The sequence below is a fragment of the Geospiza fortis genome, unplaced genomic scaffold (genome assembly GCF_000277835.1).
Source record: "Geospiza fortis unplaced genomic scaffold, GeoFor_1.0 scaffold138, whole genome shotgun sequence".
NCBI lineage: Eukaryota > Metazoa > Chordata > Aves > Passeriformes > Thraupidae > Geospiza > Geospiza fortis.
Genome location: NW_005054307.1, coordinates 12,057,774 through 12,079,705, shown reverse-complemented (window position 1 = coordinate 12,079,705; position 21,932 = coordinate 12,057,774). Strand labels below are relative to the sequence as shown.

At 35.4% G+C, this 21,932-nt stretch overlaps 1 protein-coding gene across 1 annotated transcript in view; it reads left to right on the top strand.

The window, feature by feature from the left end:
• DNAJC1 (DnaJ heat shock protein family (Hsp40) member C1) overlaps nt 1-21,932 on the top strand; it is a 167,562-nt gene that overhangs the window by 84,046 nt on the left and 61,584 nt on the right. Inside the window, exons 5-8 of the mRNA XM_031066833.1 lie at nt 13,299-13,400; nt 14,163-14,209; nt 20,324-20,489; nt 21,370-21,467. Coding sequence (XP_030922693.1) covers nt 13,299-13,400; nt 14,163-14,209; nt 20,324-20,489; nt 21,370-21,467 — 413 coding nt within the window. The remainder of the gene's footprint in view (nt 1-13,298; nt 13,401-14,162; nt 14,210-20,323; nt 20,490-21,369; nt 21,468-21,932) is intronic.

Genomic DNA, 21,932 nt, shown 5'->3' with positions numbered 1-21,932 from the left:
TTTTTTAACCATACCTTCTCTTGCTACTTACAGAGTTTCACCCTTTCTCTTGATTCAATGAACAAAACCAGAATTTGACCAAATATTTTTATCCTTTAGGTCTGCTTGCTCTTTGTTGACATTGCCACAGGGTATTCAGCTTCCACTGCTGGCATCTGCTTAAAGTTGGCTCAGGGTCTGTGTGGTACTGATTGGAAGAGGGGAAATTCGAAGTAAATATTTCTGTTATGTTGTCCTGTAGTACTTACTGGGACAGATTTTTTCAGAGCTAGTTTTGCAGTATTTCTGCCACCACTGTTTTATGCTTGGGTTTTCTTCCTTCCAAAAAGACAAGTTATGAGAAGAAATTGCATCTGTTAGGGGAAAAAACTCTCCACGTATTAGATTCCATGGCTGGGATTATGACGCAGAGGCAAATGCAGTTTTGGTGTATTATTGTTACTTGCAGGATTGTCAGTAACAGAATGCTTCTTTCTGTGTAGGAGCTGTGTACTTGCAGTCGTTTCCTCTCCCCCGTGTGAAAAGTTACCTACTAATTATAATTTTACTTGTATGATGATTTTTCTTTTTGTCTTGACTTCATTACTTGAAAACTTGGATGAGAACCCATGTTAAGATTTATCCTTGCTTCATTTAAATCTTATCTTACGCATTTGAAATACTCTACATTTCCCAGTGTTTCTACTTGAGGCAGCAGGACCAGCGTTTTATCTCCCAACTTTCACTGTTATCTTTGATGCTGATAATCCTGTAATCCCATGTTGAGAGGCAAGTAATGAATTGGTAGTAGCCAGTATCTTCTGCAGTCAGTTGGCTGAAACACATTTCTGGTAGCGCAGTTAATGGGATGCAACCTGTGCCAAGTTTTTATTGCTGCTCACTCAACTGCTGATTCTTCTTTTCCACAGGCGTAGAAAAAGACATACTTTTCCTCTTTATTTTGTTCTTTCTTGCCTTTTGCAGTATTTGTCTTGCTGCCAGCTCTGCTCACCCAACTTTGTAGGTCCTGCAGTTGACTCTCTTTCCTGCTCTGTAATCCTTCCAGCCTGAGGAGGTATGCTTGAAATACAGGTGTCAGAAGAAAATTCCTCTTATCTGTTACTTCTGCTTATGATGGCAGGGAAATGAAAATGGAGGAAGCAAGAGATTTCTTCAGTAGTTCACTTTCAACTCTGCTTTTGTGATTTGAGGACAGGTCTCTATGGGTGGAGGACACATGATGGGAGGCAAATACAATCCATACAGCTGCTACCTGTGAATATCAGTGGCTGAAAAAGTGACCTTACATTTTCTCCTTTACTTGTTTTTCTCTCAGGAAGCAGGGAGCATTTCCCAATCTATTTCAGTCATGACTTCAGGGCGAGTATTGAGTATGGGCTGTTACTGTGCCTTTCTCAGTGCTCTGAGGGTGGTGATGAACTGTCCAGTTTATCAGCACAAAAGGCTTGTTTTTGCTGAATTATTTTTGTGCATAAGGAGAGAAACAGGCACGTCCATGTGGTTGATAACCCACTGCCTTTTGTGGTGGTGAGGGTGTTGGGTGTTGCACTCAGCTGACTGAAGAATGCTTGAAGCAGATCAGAAGTATTTCCTTCGCTCGTCTTCTGTGCTTCTCTTCCCTGTGCAGACCTGTGCTCTGTCTCTTGTCTTCTCTGTGTTTCAGTGTCTGGTTTGGCTCTTGCAGACCAAAAGAGGAGGCAGTTTATGAATCAGCATGAATTACCCCCCTCCTTCCCTGACGCAAAAATGCCTCCAAAGTACTGGAAGAGAAGAGCAATAACTGCTTGCAGGGAGTGGCTTTATGAAAAGCAGGGAAGGGATCTTTCTGCCCCTTGCTTGGACCTGTGTGGTTCAGTTAAAACATTTTGATTTGAAAAACACAGAGAGCAATTCAGGGAACCGCGTGCCACTGTGTGTAACACTATCTGCCCACAGCTGCCATAAATCTTGAGAGGTAATTATCTTCCTTAAGGATTATTTGGCTCATTCTCACTAGAAATAATGTCCGATAAGCATTTTTAGAGACCATAATACCAGTTTTCCATACAAAATTGCTACTGAATAGGAAAGGCTGTCTTCAAGTCAGTCCCATCGTAAGTCGTTGCATTTATGTGGCTTTTCACGTATGTCCACAATTTTTAAATTTTAACATTATTTAGGCTTCAGTTGTTTATAAATTAATTTTCTGTGTGAATTTTAATTGATGGTTTCTAATGCTGAACTTAATTTCTTTATCTGTTTACCTTTGGACATCAGCTGCCTAATTTATGACTCCTAGAGATTCTGGCAGATTTTGCCAATAGCCTTTTGCGATGGTTGTTTCCCCTTCCTCCTACCCTGGCCCTTGATCAGATTTGCAATATTTTATGTCATCAAACTGTGAGCCGAAGTGATCAGACAATGCTCATGATTTCAGCTCCTTTTTATTAGTAGGGTGAAAATATTTAGCAACATGGTGGGCTACGCTTACAGTAATCTGTTAAGCTTATTGGAGTTTAACTGAGATGCTTTAAAAGTTTTAGGATGGGATGTGTCTTACATGCAAAAATCTTGCTGATGCTGGCATCTGAACTAAAGACAGTGATGGAGGGCATTCCTATATTCTTTCAAGGAGGCTATGTACTAACTCAGCAGTGAATTACTATATAGGTAGTGGCATGTTACAACCTCCCTGAGGTCTTCTGAGTCCCGAGGTAGTAATAGCTCATTAAAATGGTAGTTAATGAGTATAAAGGGATCATTATACGACTCTCCTACATGACGGGTAGGGCTAAATCCTAACTAGCTCAGTAGAAAGTATTCTGAATAAAGAAGGAAAGAATTTGAGAAATGCTGCTGGCAGTTCTTTATAAACCTAGCTATTTAAAACAATGTTTTTGAGAAAAATACACAGAGAAATAAATTTTGAATAAATTAATACCTTTTTAGAAATGTATTTTGGGGCTTTCAGAGGTATTAGTATCCTGTGCAATCTCTAAGTTACCTTATCATAGTGTAATGAAGCATCTTTGATTAAAAATATGCAGCATTTTGCCACTTCTGATCACTTGGGTTTGAAGTTTAAAAAAAGAGAAAAATTATTTTACCTTATGACTGCTTACATTTGATGTTTTTTTAAGATCACAGAATATTCTGCATTGGAAGAGACCCTGGAGGATCAAGTCCGACTCTTAAATGAATGGCCCATAGCTCAGGATTTTATGTTTTATATGCCAAAAATAAATAGTGCAACAATTTTGCCTTGTGGTAGGTGAGTGGCATTCCCCAAATATGGTTTTATTCATGGAAAATATAACCACCTCATGCATGAAGTGGTATTTTCTATTTTTTTTTTCGTTTAACAATGGTTATTTTCTGGAAAAAGGTGCTAAGAATTTATTGAAACTGGACAATGTGGATTTTGCATCTGTGAGATGAAAAACTACTTGATCTCAGTAAATGCTTCATGTCTTCTTTCAGACTCTAGGAGGATAAACAAACAGATGGAAGATTGTGGACTCAGGTACGCCTGGATCTCACAGCTCAGGTTCAGTGGACAGAACTATTGCTAAGTGTCCTTAACCTAAGAAAAATAACATTGCTTCTACAAAATGAGCCCTTCAGTAATATTATAGGAAAAGTAGGGTGGAAGCAAATATGAAATGTATTAAGTGAAAAAGATATAAATATATTGTAAACATATATAATATATATAATATTTGGAGAGAAGTGCTCCTGCTTTCTGTCTTAAATGAATAAATTATGCCTCCTCTTCATGGATGTGGTTTACTACAGCAGCTCTACCCTATCCTAATTTATGTGGTTTTGTTGCAGCATTTAAGGATGTATTTATAATAAACCAGATACAAAACATTTTTAAAGGAACAGTTAAATTAATTTTTTTTTTAAAAGTTTTACTTGTGGAAATTTCTGCTTGTTTTTCTTGTTCAGCTTAGTCTTTATTTTAATTTTGACATTGTCAAGGAATCTTGCTTATCATATCTATTCTGTATTACTGTCTTTCAAGGTTAAAGCTGGTAATGGATGGAAAAGTATTCTAAACTCAAATTATATGGATGCCTTACTTGTGATCATCTGCTACAGGATGACTTTCTTAGTTTGGAGCAGCTGCTGTGTAACAGGACAAATAAGCCTAATGCCTAGTGGTGCAAATCATGGAGTGGGGTCCCATGGGTTTTCATAGCAAAGAAGTGTTTCCTGCCACCCCTTTTTATTTGCCACTCCTTTCGAAGCCCTTTTAGGTTCTGTGAAATTTCATGGACTCTTCCGGCATGAACATCTGTCATCTTCAGTGTGACAAGAATATTGTATTTCAGCTAGGACCTTTTAAACTACATAAACAGATGCAGTAAATCCAGTTGGAATATTTTCAGAGTAATTATTAAATTGATCATCAAAAGAGTATTTAAATTCTAAAATATAAGAGTGTTAGTGACCTACTGTACCCTGCTGTGACAGAGCTGGTTAAATCGAAGTCCTGCCTGATAAATGTATGCAGGACTTGCTTGTGAAGGAGACTTCAGCAGTCTGTTCCAGTGATATGCTGGTGTTGCTTATGGGATGTTTTCCTGGTACCTGACTTGAATCTTCCTTGCTGCCGGCTGACTGATAGTGCTTAGCCCCAGGTAGATCAGACAAAGCAATAATTAGTTTTCCTTTAAAGCTACCTTTTGCATATTTAAATATGTTGTTTCCTTGTGTCAGCTGCCTTTTCTGTAAGCTTAAGTCACTCTTGTTCTTTTGGTTTCTCTGAACAAGTCACTGTTCTATTCTTCTAGACCTCTTATTAGTAAGATTTCTTTGTTTATCATCTGAACATGTTCCTGGCTGTCTTTAATTGTATTGTTTGAACTGGATGCCGCAATCTGCTGAGGTCTTACAATTGCTGTGTGACATGGCACAGCTGCTTGTTGCCATACTGCTCGTGTCACAGTGCTGCGCGGCACAGAAAGGCAGCATCATGCCTCTGACTCACCCTCAGCTTGTGATTTACTGATCATTTCTGCCTAGCTGCTTTTTTCTATCCTATGTTTTTGTAGTTGATGAATTCTGTCCAGATGTAGACCATTAGTCTTTCATTCAGGAAATAATGTCATATTTTTAACAGCAATTCTCCGATTTGTCCAGATCTTTTAAAACTCTAGTTCTCTTTGACTGCATAGTGTAGGTTTTTCAGGTTAGTGTTAACTACCTGATTAATCATGGTTCTGTAATTCAGCTGCCAGTTAAAATACTGACTGTGGGCTTGGGACACAGGCTTTATAAAATCCTGTTTGATACACCTTTTCATTTTTTACTGTTAGGGCCTTTGAATATTTAAGGTATGATTTATTTTTATTTTCTTTCCATTTTGTTTTGCGCTTGCAAGAGAAGCTTTATGATACCCATGTTTTTGTTTAAAATAAGGTTGTACATTGAAAGCATTACTAAAGTCAGCGTGCAAAAATGGTCACACTATTCTTTCCAAACTTATTTGACTCTGTTTTTAAAATGCTTCATGCAGTTGAGCAGCAATTACAAATATAAATGAGAGCATTGTATAAACATTAAGGATTGCTGGGGATGTAATGTTGTTTACACCTTTCTTTTTAAAATACTATGTATATATATGTGAAAATATATATGATGTGTGTGTCTGGGTGTGTGGGCATATAAATTGGTGTGCTTCACTGCTGATAAGCTGAAGAAGTTGCTAATAAATAGTTAATGTTTATTGTAGAAATTAATGCCTGTGGGGATTATTCACCTTGTAAGTGTTGTTGATGCATAAGATAATGGGTATATTTTTGAAAACTTCTGGGTTGAAGGTAATTGAGCTCTGTTTTCTTCTTGTATGGCTATATGTTTTCAGTCATACCTCCTATATCCCGTCCCTCAAATGCTCTTTCTTCATTTTTTGGCCATCAGGAGGGTAATAAACACCTTACAAAAATATGAAAAGTTTCAGCAATTGAAGTTGTAAACACAGAAGTGACAGTATCTGTTTAGGTGACACAGGAATTCAGTAATTAGAAGCTCGAACAATTTTAGGGGGTTATTATTTATTTTTTAAATAGGTATTTAGTTTTCATTAAGACCTTAGTCTGTAGTTGTTAGAAATCTCCCTGCAAAAAACTACCCTTGAACTGAAATCAGGGTAGAGTTTTTTGAAAAGGTGTCTAGGTGTGTCAGTGTATGGGTCAGTTCTGGTGGAACAGTGTAATGAGAACAGGAATAGCAAAAGGAGGAAGAGGTAAAGGTGTGGTATGGATGTGGCCTTGCTGGTTTTCTAATTTTCTTTAATTCCTTACCCTAAGAAAAGAAGCTGGAAACATTGTGAAGCAGAAATGTAGCAAGAGGACTATATAAACAGTCAAATAGCAGCATATTTTTGGCATTACATCATTGGAAGGGTTGGAACTCGTCAGATGCAACACCCTAAAATCTTTGCTCATGCTCCACAGTGGTGAATGTGGACTGCATGCAGCTGTCCTTGGGTCTAGTGTCACCTCTTGTCAATCAAGGGGCTGTGCTATCTGAGAGCAAAGGCATTGAGCATGAAATGCACTGCAGGAGACACCACATTTTGCTTTCCCTGCCAACCTGGGTTGCAAAAGCAGGAGTCTTTCTTTGTAGCAACTTAGTTCCTCTGAAAATGTTGCAGGATCAGGAATTTTGTAGGTAATGTTTTTATATGAGAGCTGTGGGCTGGAAATCTCAGATGTAATAGGCAGATTTTTAAGAGAACTCACTAGAAACAACTTTCTTTAGTCTATAAGGTATCTGCACACACGTATATATAAATATATACAACTATCTATATTATAAAAATATGTAACACATGTAACTGTGTAAACGATAATTTCATATATCAAATAGAATAAAAATAAATATGTAATAGTGTTCCTGGAAAAGCATGTGAAATAAATAAAGAATATCTACTAATTCCTTCATTTTGAACTATCAGAATAGAAAACTAAATGGAAATAAAATACAGCAGTAGGAAGAATTTTTTATTAGTCAGTACTGGCTTGAGTTTTCCTCAGTTGTTGTTTGGTAGCCTCTATCCATTGTGAATTTGAAGAATAATTCTAAAGCTGTTGAGAGTTGATGAATGTTCTCTGCATCTCAGAGACAAAGTCTGTATTAAAATATACACTTATGGTTGTACATGACACTGTTCTCTTGGACAGTGTAATTTTTCCTAAGTAATCAGTTTCTGAAAAAATGCGGAAGGTTGAAAGGAAGAAAAGAATTATATATAAATACTGTTGTTCAAGTTGGTGAAGAAAACCTAAGCCCATATAATTGTGCACATATGCTGAGGAGAGCACTTTTTTTGGTTTCTCAAGCATGAGGCAGCAGAATTTTCATTCATTTGGCATGCTAGGCTGAAAACAGAGTCTTCTTTCATTTGACACACTCCCCTGGAAACAAACATGCCAGTGAAGGGATTGTGCCAGTTATCAGAAGCTTACAGGAATACATTGTGCTGGTTTGTATTCATTTTCATTTCATGAATTGCTTTAAAACTTAGCAGCATAAAAAAGCATTAAAACACCTTTTTAGCATTATTTTTAGTTCCTATGTATTTCCCTGCTGTGCTGTCATTCAGTTTAAATCAATGGAATGTTGTGAGACACATGGCTGCGTTTGCAGCAGAGCACATCTCTCCTCCTCCCTGCGTATGCTCTGAGTATTCATCTGTAGACAAGCAGCAAATCTGAGTTTAACTCATTTTACATCCTTGGAAAAGATGAGTGTCTTAGAAAGAAGTTCAGTAAAAATAAAGGGTAATTGAACAAAGGTTATGCAGCGAGAAATTTAAGCCAAAACTCAGCTGGTATCTATTAACTATGAAAGTTCGCAGATAATGCTTGGTCTTCTGGGAGACACTTGTTTTCCTTTCTTAGCGTTATATTCTTCAGGATTGCCAGCAGGTCCTTCCCACCTCTGGAATTTTCTACAAGATTCTATTTCCCTCATAAATGTTTTTCCACATGCAGACTTGGCAAATTCAGGTGTACTTCTTGGAACTAATCTGGTCATGGGAGCTTAAATTAAGACCAGGTTGCAGTGAGTATGTGTGAAGTAAATCTAGGAGTGGTATTGAGGATCTGTGTCACCCTGTGCTAAACCAAAGAGGAGGTAAAGAATAAGGAAAAAGGGTCTTAGCTATATGGTTTCCATCCTGTGAGTTACCTAGCAAGGGGTTGTGGAGTCACAGCTGTCCCTGTTCTGTCTCCATATGATAATGAGGTACTAAGGAGGCAGTCACCCACCCTGAGTTCCTTGATGCTGCTTAAGGAACGAAGACAGTGGATATTTAATCGTTGACCTGCAGTCACGTTTGTTTGTTCTCTGACACTTAGGGATATTCTTTTTCTGTGGACTTCACATGAAGACAAACAGATAGATAGTATCAGTGTTGACACAACGTTTAATAGGTGGTGGTAGCTTCTGTCCAGTTATCTGTGCCTGCTTGTTTGTGAGTTTTGTGGGACAGGCTGTACCTGCTGCAGTTTAAAATCATAGTTGAAAAACAGGTGATTGTAAATTCACAAAGCTTACTTTGTTTCTTACTATTCTGCTCCAGCTTCTATGGCTGATGCTCACCAGAAGGAAAGTAGTGACTTATACCCTCTCTTCTACACAGAAGTACTGAGTGAAATATTTTTATCAAAGAAACCCAATACATTTGAATTGCTCTAGAATTAAAAAAAAAATAAAAAGAAAAGAAAATTAGAAAATCCAAACACCAAAGTTTCATAGGTTTGATTTATAGTTTGGGAAGGCTGAAAAAGGCCTCATGAAAGCTTGCCTGCACTGATGTTGCTAACAAGTTCAGACTTGAAATACAGTCAGCTGGTGCTCTATACAGTTGTCACTTTTTGCCATATAGCTTCAGTAACATGGCTGTGGAAAATTCTACACAGTCATTCAGCAGCAGTGCAATGAAATAGATATACTGATGTCATTTTCCTTTCACCCATTAACTAGTGATTGGACAAAGTGCAAGTGAATAGAAATGTGATTTCTATCTGCATAGTTGGTTCTGGGACCATGTGCCTTCCATTGCTAATAAAGATACTGCCACCGATTTGAAGACATTGGCAGACATATTTAAAACCCAAGATGAATTGAGCGCATTTAGTGCGTTAGAAGCAGTTGCTAAATTGTGAGTAACTAAGTCTTGTTGTATAACTGCATTGCACTCAAGGGAACAATTTAGGTTTTGAATTGTGTATGTTGGTAAGTGAAAACTATGTAGACATTGATTATTTTTTCCCCTTGACCTAATCACTGTTTGCCTATGGCAATATCTGATAGGTTATGTGTTCACCAAGAATTATCTTGGGAACACAATGAGGCTTTTTTTTTAGCTTCATTAGTAATCATAGTTACATTAGGAATGGAAGGCAATGGAGTAATATGCTTGTTCTGTGCACTACACCAGTTGTTTGATTTATTGTAAAGGTGGACATGAACTCTGTGGGACTCTGAATTTGTATAGGCAGAGGAGGAGACAGATTTAAAACTTTGTGCATCTTGAACAGGAATTTAATTTTAAAAGAATGGAAGGCAAATGTGCATTTATATATTTTATTTATTTTTCTGTTGTGAAAAATTCCTTTCTGTGTTCCTACTTATATATTTGTAGTATGAGAGAACTTTACTTGGTAATACTAGAGAATATGGACATGATGCTGAGTAAAATGAAATTTAGTAATGTGTTTTTCATTGTCAGAGTTCAACAAGCTGCCAAAAGTACATCATAAACAGGGAGAAGAATGTTTCTTCTTCTGTTCCACTCTTTGAATCTGACATGTATTGCCCTTTAGCCAAAAATGTGAAAGTCCAGCAGAGAACCTTAAGAAATGTGTTTAACTTATGACATTCTGTTGATTTATTTAAATGTTAATTTTGTTTCTATGCCTTATATTTCTTGTTTGAAATATAAGGGATTATAAAAAAATGTACAAGATTTAACTTTTAAGTTCTGCCTAGAGGTCATGTAACTAGGCACATGGACAGTCTGTTTGATGAAGTGTTGGGCATTAAAAAATGAATACTTGCATATTTCCATGTATAAGAAGCCAGACTATGGCCTACCTAAGTGTAGACTTGCAGTTTTGTGTTTCTGAGAACCAGTTCTAGCACAAAACAAAGAGATGTTCAACCTTGGAAGTATGATGGGACAATATTGCTTTGGAAGGATATTTATCAGGTAATAAGGTGATACTCATGATGTTTGTATCCACCTGAGGGTGACAGTGTGACAGGCTTATTTGCAACAACTGGTGGCAAGACTTGCAAACCTGAAGCAGTGTTGGAGAAATCAGTGACTCAGCAGCACTTGCTGTCTGTGACATTTACCAGCTCCTTCTGCTATTAACTGAGATGCCTTTACAGGTTTTACTTTTCCCTCCTTAGATGTAACTGAGATTGATATTTCTCTAGCAAGCAAAGCAGCTTAATATGTTGTTTCTTTTAAACAAGCAAAACCTTTGTGTGGTCATGGCTTTCTCTGGTCTCTAGACTTCTGTTGTAATATGTAAAATAATGTCTTAGTCTGCAGAAAACACCAACTCTTAACTCTGTGTTTAAAAGCCTTAGCTTTTATGGAAATGTTACTGAAGATGGCCAGCAAAGTCAGGTCTCTCAGAGCAGCTGGCATCAATGTGGGAGGTGTTTCTTTATTGGTTGGAAAGAATCATTCTTTATAGCTGATTTAGAGTCATACACTGGTAGGAAGGAACTTCTGTAGAGATGAGAGTCTTTTCTCAGAAACCAACGACTTGTGTTCAGGGCAGGTCCTAGAGGATCTGGAACACTGCCTGAAGATGCCTAACAGTACCTATAGGTAGCATTAATTGGCAAAATGTTTGGAATATACAATGGTCCTCTGTGTTGTGTTTGGGGATATTGTGGAGAATGGGTTAGCAGGCAGACTTACTGCTTTAGAAATTAATATGTGCCAGTTGTAATGAAATAATTGACAATAATATCCCATTATTTTATTATTTGTCCATATTATAATATGCTCTTCAACCTTTTAGAGGCTTAATTACAATAAGCTGAAATGTTGATAATGATCACTTTCATGGTTTAAATAAAACCATGGCCAGTAAACTATTTCCTGTTTTTTTATTTGCTATAGTAGTGTTTAAATAATTATATTTTGTTTGAAGACAAGCCCATGCTGTTTGTGAAGTGGCTGACTGGGTTGATAGATGAGGGGAAACAAAACAATCTCTACATTATTTCTAGTAACTAAGATGAACAATCTGGTTTTGTAAGTTTATAAATTTGTAAGTTTATACATTTATTTCAACTTCTCAAGGTGAAACAACTTAATATTTAAGCAACTTCATAATTTCAGAGTTGTCTTGGGATCTTTTGCTTTGCTTAAGCATTGAACAGATAAAATACCTTTTGTCTTGATCTCTTACACAAACAATCCTGCTGCTCCCAAATAAAACTAAAATTTCAATTCTTCAGACACAACTGAAAACACTGTAACTTCTTTTTTGCTTGTTTGTTGTTTGAAGTAATTGGAACAATATTGCAGAACAGTCTTTAATATGTTTTATTAGGTTTTGGACTGGTAAAGCATAATCATGAGTTGTTAATCATGGGCGCTTCAAAAATAATACCCAGCATATATAAATGTGTGATAGAGAAGGAATAAGTTGCAGTTTATCCAAAATACAAATCTAGAGGTGCTCATTTGTCAGGGTTATCATAGTCTCAATCCCTAATTTTTAAAAGATATTTTTGCATCTCATTTTCACATGTATTTCATATAATTCTATTAAGACCACCTCTCAAGGATTTAATATTTCTTTGATCCTAGAATAGATATTTAGTCACTGTCTCTTCCTTTCCTTTAGTGAGAGTTAAAAATAAACCTGTGGAACAATGGCAGTATGAAACAACTCCCTGGCAGCAATCAAGCTGGAAGCAAGTTGCTGTTTGAGCAGAGGAATTCTGCTTCAGTGTGCACATGCCTTAGAAGTAGCTGTTGAAAATGGAAAAATTTTAAAATGAATGTGTGGTATTTTCAGGAGAAGTCTTCTTTCAGTAGTTAAAAACATTTTCCTTTGACAGAGAAGAGACTACGGAAACGTCAGTCTTTTATTAGGGGAAAATGCGAACTTCTTAAAAGATCGTTTCCATGCTGTATTTTCCCCTGCTTTTCTCCCTCCCTAGTTCAGTCTTTTTCTATTTTTCACTCTGGGCCCAAACTTGTACGCAGCATTTTAATAGCCTTATGTTATAAAACCAAAATTAAAGTAATGGTATATAATAAAAAGCCTAGCAGACTAATTACAGTATTGCATTAATTATTATCTTATTTCACTCTGTTATATGACTAATTCAGGTCTGGGTTTTTGATCCCTGTTTATACTGTAATTTTGAGAGAGACAGTATACTTAGGAATAAGAGAGAAAATACTTAGGAATAGTATATATAAAATCAAGAAATAAAAATTGTCAGATAAACAGTTGATTTCTAAAGTGTTGCCTTGGACATGTTAGCAGTAAAATGCAAGTAGTTCTGTTTAAGTGTTGTGCTTTGTGTATCTTTTGGTGGGGATTACACCTATATGACCTAGAATGCAGCTCTTGATATCTTAATTTCTGGATATCTTTGCAGCACGTACTAAATAGCAGTCATTATTCAGAAATTTGCATTTGTGCAGCTTAGTTGGTACATCGTTTTGTGTTTAATTTTATTTTTTCTCCCAAAATGTGTGCAATTCTTATAATGGTTAAGGTACAGTTTGATGTCAGTGCTACAGTATAGCTCCAAGACCGCAATTTGAAGCTACTTTAGGAAAATACAATTCTTTAGACATGGTGAAGCTGAAGTTGAATGGAAGTCCTATTAGGAGTGAATTGCATGTTAATATTAATAAGGGAAGAGTTCCTAGCAAGTCCTGAGTTTGGGAAATTGAGCATGATAATTTGCTGAAATTATGTCTGTCTTGAAGATATGCAGATGCAATAATTTTCAGTTTTCAGTTGAACTTTTAAATGGTGCAGAAGGTGCCCGGGCTAGGTTTTAAGCAAGAAAGTGTTTGCAAGTGTTGGCAAATGTCGTTGTAATGGACGTATGGTAATGAAAGGAGTTAAGATGAAAGATGAATTGGGCTGAATGGCTGTTAAGTCATTTAGGCTGGGCTGGTTGCAGGTTTGGTTGTTAGATGTCTCAAATTACATTGCCTTAGCTCCTACACTTGGTTGGCTGCCTGCAGATCTTCAAAAAGTTCAGGGAATCGGTTTCTCACAATTTGCTTTGTTTTCCTTTTTCAGGATGCTTCATCTGCAGACATTCGGAAAGCATATAGAAAGCTTTCTCTCATTCTACACCCAGACAAGAATAAAGATGAAAATGCAGAAATACAGTTTAGGCAAGTAAGTAAAATGTGTGGCAATAAAACTTTTAGGGGAAAATAGAATTTTTATGTTGATGTTGTTTTAGTAAGAACAGTGGTACACCTTTGAAATTAGTAATTTAACATTGAATTACAGTTTTGCTGATGTAGCTAGACTAAAACCAAGTATGCTTTTTTGCATTTAACTTGTTTGATAACTTGTATTTCATATTTACCTGTATATTAAAAATAATTTGAACATAATGCTTATATTCTTAGGAGGTAAATCTGTTTTGCACTTCCAAAAGCAGTGGGGAAAATTTCTGATCAGTTGTCAACGCAAGTCCTAGATAGGCATAATTTAATGAAAAGAATTATTTTTAGTTAGTTTTGAATATTTGTAGAGTGAAATAACATGACTTTGTAATTAGCTCTGCCTTTAAAAATATACCTCGGACTGAACTCAGCTTACTTGATTTTAGTAAGATCTTCAGGATGAAATAAGGGATATCTACCTGAGACAAGACTCAGTTTGACAGATGTGAGGACAGGAAGAAAGTCTTGTATAAGAGTTGCTTGTTTATGTCTGATGACATTTGTATATGAATATATTACTGTTTCTTTTGCTTGCTGGGTTTGCTACTTAGTGGTGTAGGAAAATGAAAGGTGGGAAAATGAAAACTAGCAAAGGTCATTTGTTGGCAAATGTAAAAATGATACTACTGTTCAAAATTTATAGATTCAGTCATAAAGTAAAATCTTTCTGTGTTTTCTTTTTTGGTGTTTTGTTTGTTTGTTTTAGTTGGTGGCCATCTATGAGGTTTTAAAGGATGAAGAAAGGAGGCAGAGGTGAGTTAAATTGCACAGGTTTTTAAGTAAAGCATTCATACTAGTGCTGTGTTAGCACTAGTATGTGCTAACAGCCCTTAGCTGTAACACTTCAGATTATTCTTTTGCATAATTTCAGTTAGTGAAATCTCTGTAATTGTTTAATTAAAGACTGTATATGGCTTAAATGGCAAAGTGGTGTTTTTGCATGATATACTGTTTTTTCTCCTTTAAAATTAGTACTTGAAAGAACTTTGAAAGCTAACTGTTATTTCAAACAATTTTTAAAAATACTTAAGAACTATATCAGCTTTTTTGCTCAGTTGTCAATCTTTTAAAACTGTGATTTAAAAATATTGGCCATTTATTCAAATGTCAGTAATACCTCCCTGTGTCAGTAAAAGGCTTGTTGCATGATATTTAGCAATTATTTCTGTTGTATGTTGTCTTCAGCATTGTTTTCTGTTGCTTAGTTCATAGGGTTTTTTTTCCTTTCAAATGTATTATCTCTAATAGTGGAAACCTTTAAATCTTTTTTAATAAGTGCTACTTGTCCTTGCTGGTTCAGGAGCAGTTCCAGCAGTACCTGAAGGGTAGGATATAGAACTGGAAACCTAGGGCCAATTTACTTTCTGGAAGATTATTTTGAACTTTTTTTTCTGTTTTTAAACAAATAGGAATTTCAACCAATGATTATCAGAAAAACTGAGACACTGACAGACTTTTGCTTTTGGATTGGTGTTTTAGTAGATCATCTTTCAGCTTACAAGTCTTTAAACAGGGTTTTATGAGACATTTCTTGAAGGGATTTTCGCTTTGTAGATGTCTTGGCAGGAGTCCAGGGTTTATAGTACAGATTATCTACTTTTTTGATAATCCCCTTTTCAAGTGTCATGAAAATGTACTTCATAGAAGCACTTTTGGAAATTTGTGGGGTTTTTTATTTCATCCTTCTAAAGAGAATTTAATTGTGAAGTTACACTTAACAAAAGTTTAAAAAATGTTAGCTAAATGATTTCAGGCCACTTAACGTGAATTGTCCCCCAGATCTTCAACTTTTTGTTAGTAGCATTGTTTGCATACACTTCAGAGTGTTGTTTCTCTGAAACTTAGTTCCATCATGGAACTTGTAGGAATTTCCTTGCAGCTGTAAGAGAAGCTTTTTGCATGAAACTGTGATACAGTAGCTTGCAAAAACTATGGCTTAAGCCTTGCATACATTACAAAGGTGACTAACTTACTCAAATATTGTTGATTAGTGCATCAGTGATTAAATGAAAAGTTAAAGCAGCAGCAGATTGTTCTATCTTAGATTGATTTAATTGTCACTAACTTATTTTTTACATAGACAATGTCATATTTTTCTTGCACTATGTGAATGTATGTTTGATACTGATTTTATAGTTGAATTAATAGAAATGTGGTGGATGAAAAAGTGTTTACTTTCGGAGGATTTTCTGGAAATAATATGCAGAGTTTAGAAATAACCTGTTAGAGCAGAGCTGTATGGTCTCATGGCTTGCAAAGCCCTGTATTGATCAGGTTTATTGCACAGTGTAATGATAATCTCTCAGCTGAGCTCATAAATGGAGGGTGCCTGTAAGGCGTTGTTGTAGCACGTTTCTAATACAGATCTTCAGTAAGTGTGATAGGACTGCTCTCCCTGTTATATTGGTTCTGTTGTAAGGTAGCTTGAGCCTTATTTGCAGCTGCACAGCAAAGGAGAGCGTGGGAGTTACTACTTTTTGGAATCTTGCTACTTTAAATGTTGATATTTGTTTTGAATTGCGTGAGGCGATGGACAGAGTGGGATAGGCTCAAAGCTGACTCAGTGCCCCCGCACTGGGCAGAAACCACTGCAGCCTCCTGCTGGCAGTTGGGTGGGAATCCCTTCCCTGCAACTGAATGCTTTGGGGCAGGGTTTGTAGCACCGAGAGGAGAGCGAGCTGCAGGCTCCTGCTTTTGTGCAGTGAAGTCAGCTGTACCTGGCTTCTACTGTTCCTCTCAAAAGTGATGCAATCATTCCTGGTGTGTGTACGGAGTGGAGCCAGCAAGAGCAGGGATAAGGTCCTGCACTCTACGAGAGAGTGATGAACTCATTTTGAAACAATAAAACCCCTTCTCCGTGAATGTCATTCTTGGTGAATGTCAGAGGTGTTGTTCGTTTGTGTGAGTACAGAAACAGCGTTTTAAAAAGGCAGATCTGTTGGCCAGCTACACGTAATAATTATTTTTCTAAAGCCTTTGCATTTTCTTATTTATCAGTGAATTTTTACTTCATCTGATGGCAGAAGCCTTTGTTAAAATAGTACAGTTGCTCTACTGACAGTGATATGACTGGGCTTTAAAACATAGTTTTCTTTTTTGAGAAAGTTATATAGTTGCTCGTGAAGTATACCAGTATCGTTAGTAGTACTGCATAATATGGTAATACTACCATGTTAGGACTTCTCTCCTACACACTCTTGAGTGAAACATGATCAAAACATTCAAATATTCTGACAATAAACATACATGCAGCATCATTTAATGTAGCACTGTTTAACATTAAATTAAACACATATGCAGCAGAACACAATATTTTATGTTTTGTATACACACTCAAGTGTGAAATTCTACAGAAAATTTTATCTTTAGGGTATGTAGAGATGGGTGCATTTCCTGCCATGCACTTCACCTTTAGGGCATTTGTTGGTAAATCAATTTGACAGTGATAAATTTTATTAGTCTTTGATTATCTTAGTTTATGAAAAATAATTTTATGCACTTTAGTTAATTGTAATTAGACGTAAAAGAAATCTTGCATCTTAATTTCATTGTTTGTTACCTTTTTAAGGAGCTTTTTTTACCTACCAGGCCTATCCTCTGTAACAATGTTGGCTTGATTACAGGAAAGAAAACATTTGCAAAGGGATCAAAATACACTTGTGTAGAGTAAGAAAGGTTATTATCTTAGTGCTCATTAATAATTAAATATCTGTATTTGTAGGTATAATTGTTCTGGCTGATGTTGTGCTGGATGTCTTTGACAGCTTGAGGAAAATAGGCCTCCCAAAATAAAAACCACCAGGGCAATCTTTCTGTAGTTCAGAATGGTCCTCATTAATTCAAGGTTATAGTATATAAACTATATCAGATCTCTGAAATTATTTGAAATATGAAATGCTGTGGTTCTCTTAAAGGGAAAAGTAAATTATAATTATATTAAGATGGATGATACTGTAATTAGTTACTACAGTTAATGGATTTTTTTGCTTGCAACGTAATTGATTCACAAAGAACTCTAAAAGCTATTTTATGAAATAAAATTGAAAAAAAAAGAAATTATAATAATCTTGCAATTTGTTACTTTTAGTACAGGACTACCAAGTCTTTTATAGACTGCTGAGTTTTAAAATAAATACTCAGCATAGTTTAAAATGGGGAATGTTTTTGGCTTTCTATTTCTGTACCAGTGCTTTGAGGTTTTTGTAGCTTGTTGATGGCTACGTTTCAGAGACAACTGGTAGGCATACTCATATGTGAAAAATTTGCTGTATTCTGTGTGCATATGTTTATGGAAGAAACTCTGCAAATATATCTTTCCTTTTCAGCTTGTTTTTTTTGCTACATAGAGTTACAATTAATACAGGTTGCCAAAAGAATGCTTTGTAATTAAATTCCAAATGTAGTTCTTGATGCACACGGATTAATGTCTTTCATAGTTAATGTAAGTGTCTATACAGGAAATCTTTAATGAGAAACCTTTAATTGAATCACATTAGAAATTTGAAAATTAGGATTTAAAAATTATGGGAGCTACTGAGTTTCAGTAGGATCATTTTCCAGTTGAAAACCTAAAAATCATTGATATCTTTATTTTTCAAATACAGAGCTTAATTACTATTGAAAGCAGTGATTTATCTTTTAACAGTATATATTCTAAAAAGTGGGTTATAATAGAAGCTATCTTCCCTTAAAATGGCCAGTCGTGTGAGCCATAATGCTCATTGATAGTAAAATCAATAGAGCATTGATTCCGAGCCTTAATCCATGGGGGCTGTTGTTCAGAGCAGCGACGTAGCCTGGTAAATACCGAGGGCTGTTTAAAGCACTTAATGCAAGAGGCTCTGCTGTCTTCATTTATTTTTTCTTAACAGATAATTTATAATAGAACATGTTTGCCAAATGTTAGTTTGAAACCTTGGTTTACATATTACTGTATTGTTACCATCAGCATATATGGACTTTATTTAATTGGTAACCGCTTTTTCAGTGCGTCAGTTAAAAACCCTTAGTATATAAGAGGGCAACTGCTTAATAAATGTATATTAAATTAGGTTGTACGTGAAGGTTTCAAAGGAAGAGCATCTTATGTAAAACCTTGTTATCAACCTATTTTGTTTTAAAGATGGTTCTTTTTCTAAAATATTCTCTTCTATTATCACTAAAATCTTGTAAATGTCTTAATATTTTTAAAGGCTAAAACATCTACTTATTTCTTAAACAAAAGTTAAGTAGAAATTTTAATTTTAAAATAACATCATAAGCAATTTTTCTGAACAGAGTTTGTGTTAAGGTGTCAGTAGTTAATTTGTTTTGACTTACTGGGAAGGGGAAAAAGTTATTAGTTCAAATTTTACAATAATAGATGTTAACTTTAGTATTCTCATAGTTTTAATGGAAAACACAATTTTGTAATATGAATTTTACTTCTGGTATCATTCAGAATACAGCAGAATCCTGAGGTATTAAATCTTTTATGCAGACATAATGGTGCCAGCTTGAACAAATGTTTCATCAGAAGTTAGCTTTTCAGATATGCACTATAGTAAGGTATATTTTTTTAATTGAAAACCACTGCTTCTTTTTCTGCTTAAAATGAATTTGCTTCTGGAAATAATTTTTTTAGTACATCTCCAAGGTATCAATTTAATAACTATCAAAGTAGCTAGTGCAGTTGTTGCATTTAAATTGATTTACATGTCAAGACTGGCAGTTTAGCAGCTGCGCTATTATTCCTGGATTGGTCAATTTACTTGAGAAAAACCTACTACTGAGTTCTACTGACCTGCATGACAATATAGGCCCTATTTCTATTCCTGTAATTAGGCCTGCGACTAACTCAGAATATTTTTAATTAAAATATTTTGGTCAATGTGTTGCACCAAATTAGGCCTTTCAGTGCAGATTTAATTCTGGAAATGGTGTGATTAGAATATGTAATGAGTTGTGTTCAATTTAAGATTAACAGGTTGTGCATCTTGAATATACAGATTTATGAGTTTACTGTAGAGATTTTTTCTTTGAAACTTTACTCTGAAGAGTTAATTAAAAAAAAATGGTTTGCATGTTTGTGGTTTGTTTATTTTTAAATTGTTAAAATACTGTAAATAAAAGACCTCAGACATTTCAAGATACTTCAGGACATTTGTGTGAAGGAAAAAGGATTGTCATAAAATAGTTTCTGTGCAGTTGGTAGGGTTAGTAATTAAAAAGTTTTAATATAGATTGATTTTCAAGACAGTGTTTCAAATAGAAAATCAAAAACTGGTGAACTTTGTTTTCAAATATCAATATCAAGCCTCTAATTTAAGCTCTTATCTTACAAAGAAGGTATGATAAGTCTGGCATGTTTTTACCTAATGGATTTGTGGTACTGAAGGACAAAAACAAAAAGCAGAGGTGCTTCTCCCCTCCCCCCAGCACTTGTGCATTTAATTTGTAAAAGAAAAAAGGGGTTGTCGTGTTTGAGACATTTGTTCTTGGCTACCTATTTAGTTGTTCGTGGGTTGTTACTTACTTCGATCACGGAGACCTGCCCACTGATTACAGAGCACGTAGAACACATTTCTGGAAGTCTCTTACTTCGAAAGTGAATGAACTTGGGAGGGGAGGGGGGCAAGGGTTGCAGGAACGTTTGAATTTTTATTTTTTTTTCCCCATGCCCCAGTGTTTGGAGCCTGTTTATTTCCACATGCAAGCCTATCTGCTGACAAAACAAGGCATTACTCTATTAAAAAAAAATTTACTAAATGATCTTTTGTGTGTGTGTTATTCAAGCACTCTGTGGATTATCTTTTGTTTTATAATTGGATGGTTTGGCTTATTTCATTTTTAGCTCTCCATGAAAGCCTGTTATGTTTGCTACTGTAGGTATGATGATATTCTGATCAATGGACTACCAGATTGGCGACAGCCTGTGTTCTACTACAGGCGGGTGAGAAAAATGAGCAATGCTGAGCTGGCATTACTCTTGTTCATTATACTCACAGTGGGTCATTATGCTGTGGTTTGGTCAATCTACCTGGAAAAACAGCTGGTAAGTATTGGTAATAAATCAAACTTGCTTCAATTATTAGGACTGAATTTCCCGTAGAAGTTTGTGTATTATAGATAGATACCTCTGCCACTTCCCCTGGTTTGAATTTGGACTTTTCATATTTTAAAAATATTATATTTAAAATTATGAAAATTACAGAATGATATATTCAGCATCTCAGAAATGGTAATCTAAAAACCACTTAATTTTTCTGGAATTGGTAATAAATTGCAAGAGCTGGTCCTGGGTTTTTATCTGGAAGGAAGAAGAGAAAAAGTCTATCATTTGTTGATGAAGAATCATATGCTACTGTAGTCATATCTAAGGTTTAAAAATAAACAGGCTTTATTTGTTTAAAAGTCATACTTGATTTGCCTTTGTTCTAAGCTAAATGCTTTTTTGTTTTGGGTTTTTTTTAACAGGGTGGGAATTGGTAAGCAGTATAAATCACATTATTTTTTGATAATTTTATTTTTTTGTCATATAAAAGTCTGTTGCACTTAGTAGACTAAGGAAAAAAAACTAACCATAACTTGAAAAATATTCATACATTAGCATCTATTTACTTTTTTATTTTCCACTGCATTATTGAAGTTGATGAATGAGAAAGGAGGCAAGTTGAATGCTTTCTCCTCTTAGAAAACTTTGATTGCTATGGAGATACACATGAGTGACAGAACTGGACTTCATGTGTGTTTAAAGACTGGATACCATGGCAACAGTTATTGTTAAGATAGATCATTTTACTTAATCATGTAGGACCCCCAGATACATTTGCATAAATGCTACTCTAGTGTTTACCCTTCACAGAAGAGTCCCAGTAACATTTGTGGTTTACATGCTAATGATAACCTGTAACCGTAGTTCTTTCTACATCAAGGATGAACTGCTTAGCAGAAAAAAGAGGGAAAAGAAGAAAAAAGCAGGCAGCAGGAGTACAGATGAAGCCAAACTTGCTGCTCTAGACAAAAATGAAAGGTGGGAAAGAACTCTCTTGTTTTGTGCATTTTAAAACATTCTGTCAGCTACTGATTCAGTTCTCTCATTTTCTTTTTGCATCTTGGAAATACTCTGTGAGAAGAACAACTGTATTTGTAGTAACAGCCATTGCTGATGTAAAGTGTGCCAGTGTGTATTTTCAGGTTTGGATTCGTAAATAAACACGTGGTGTTTATTCAGCAGATCAATAATCATTGAAAGATTAAGGCTGAATTAAAGGCTTCTGTCTTATAAAAGGCTATTATTTTTACAAGTTGATTTTAAGAGATTTTAGAACTTTTTCCCTCTTTAAGGGTTTTTGCTTTTGATTACAGTTAACAAATTTCAATTTATTTGAGCTTCAATTTATTCCTATTCCAAGCTAGGAGTTCTTATGGGGTTTTAATGCTTGTCTGATTAAATGCTTTTTATCTGATTAACTTAAAAATGAGTGTGTTGGTAAAG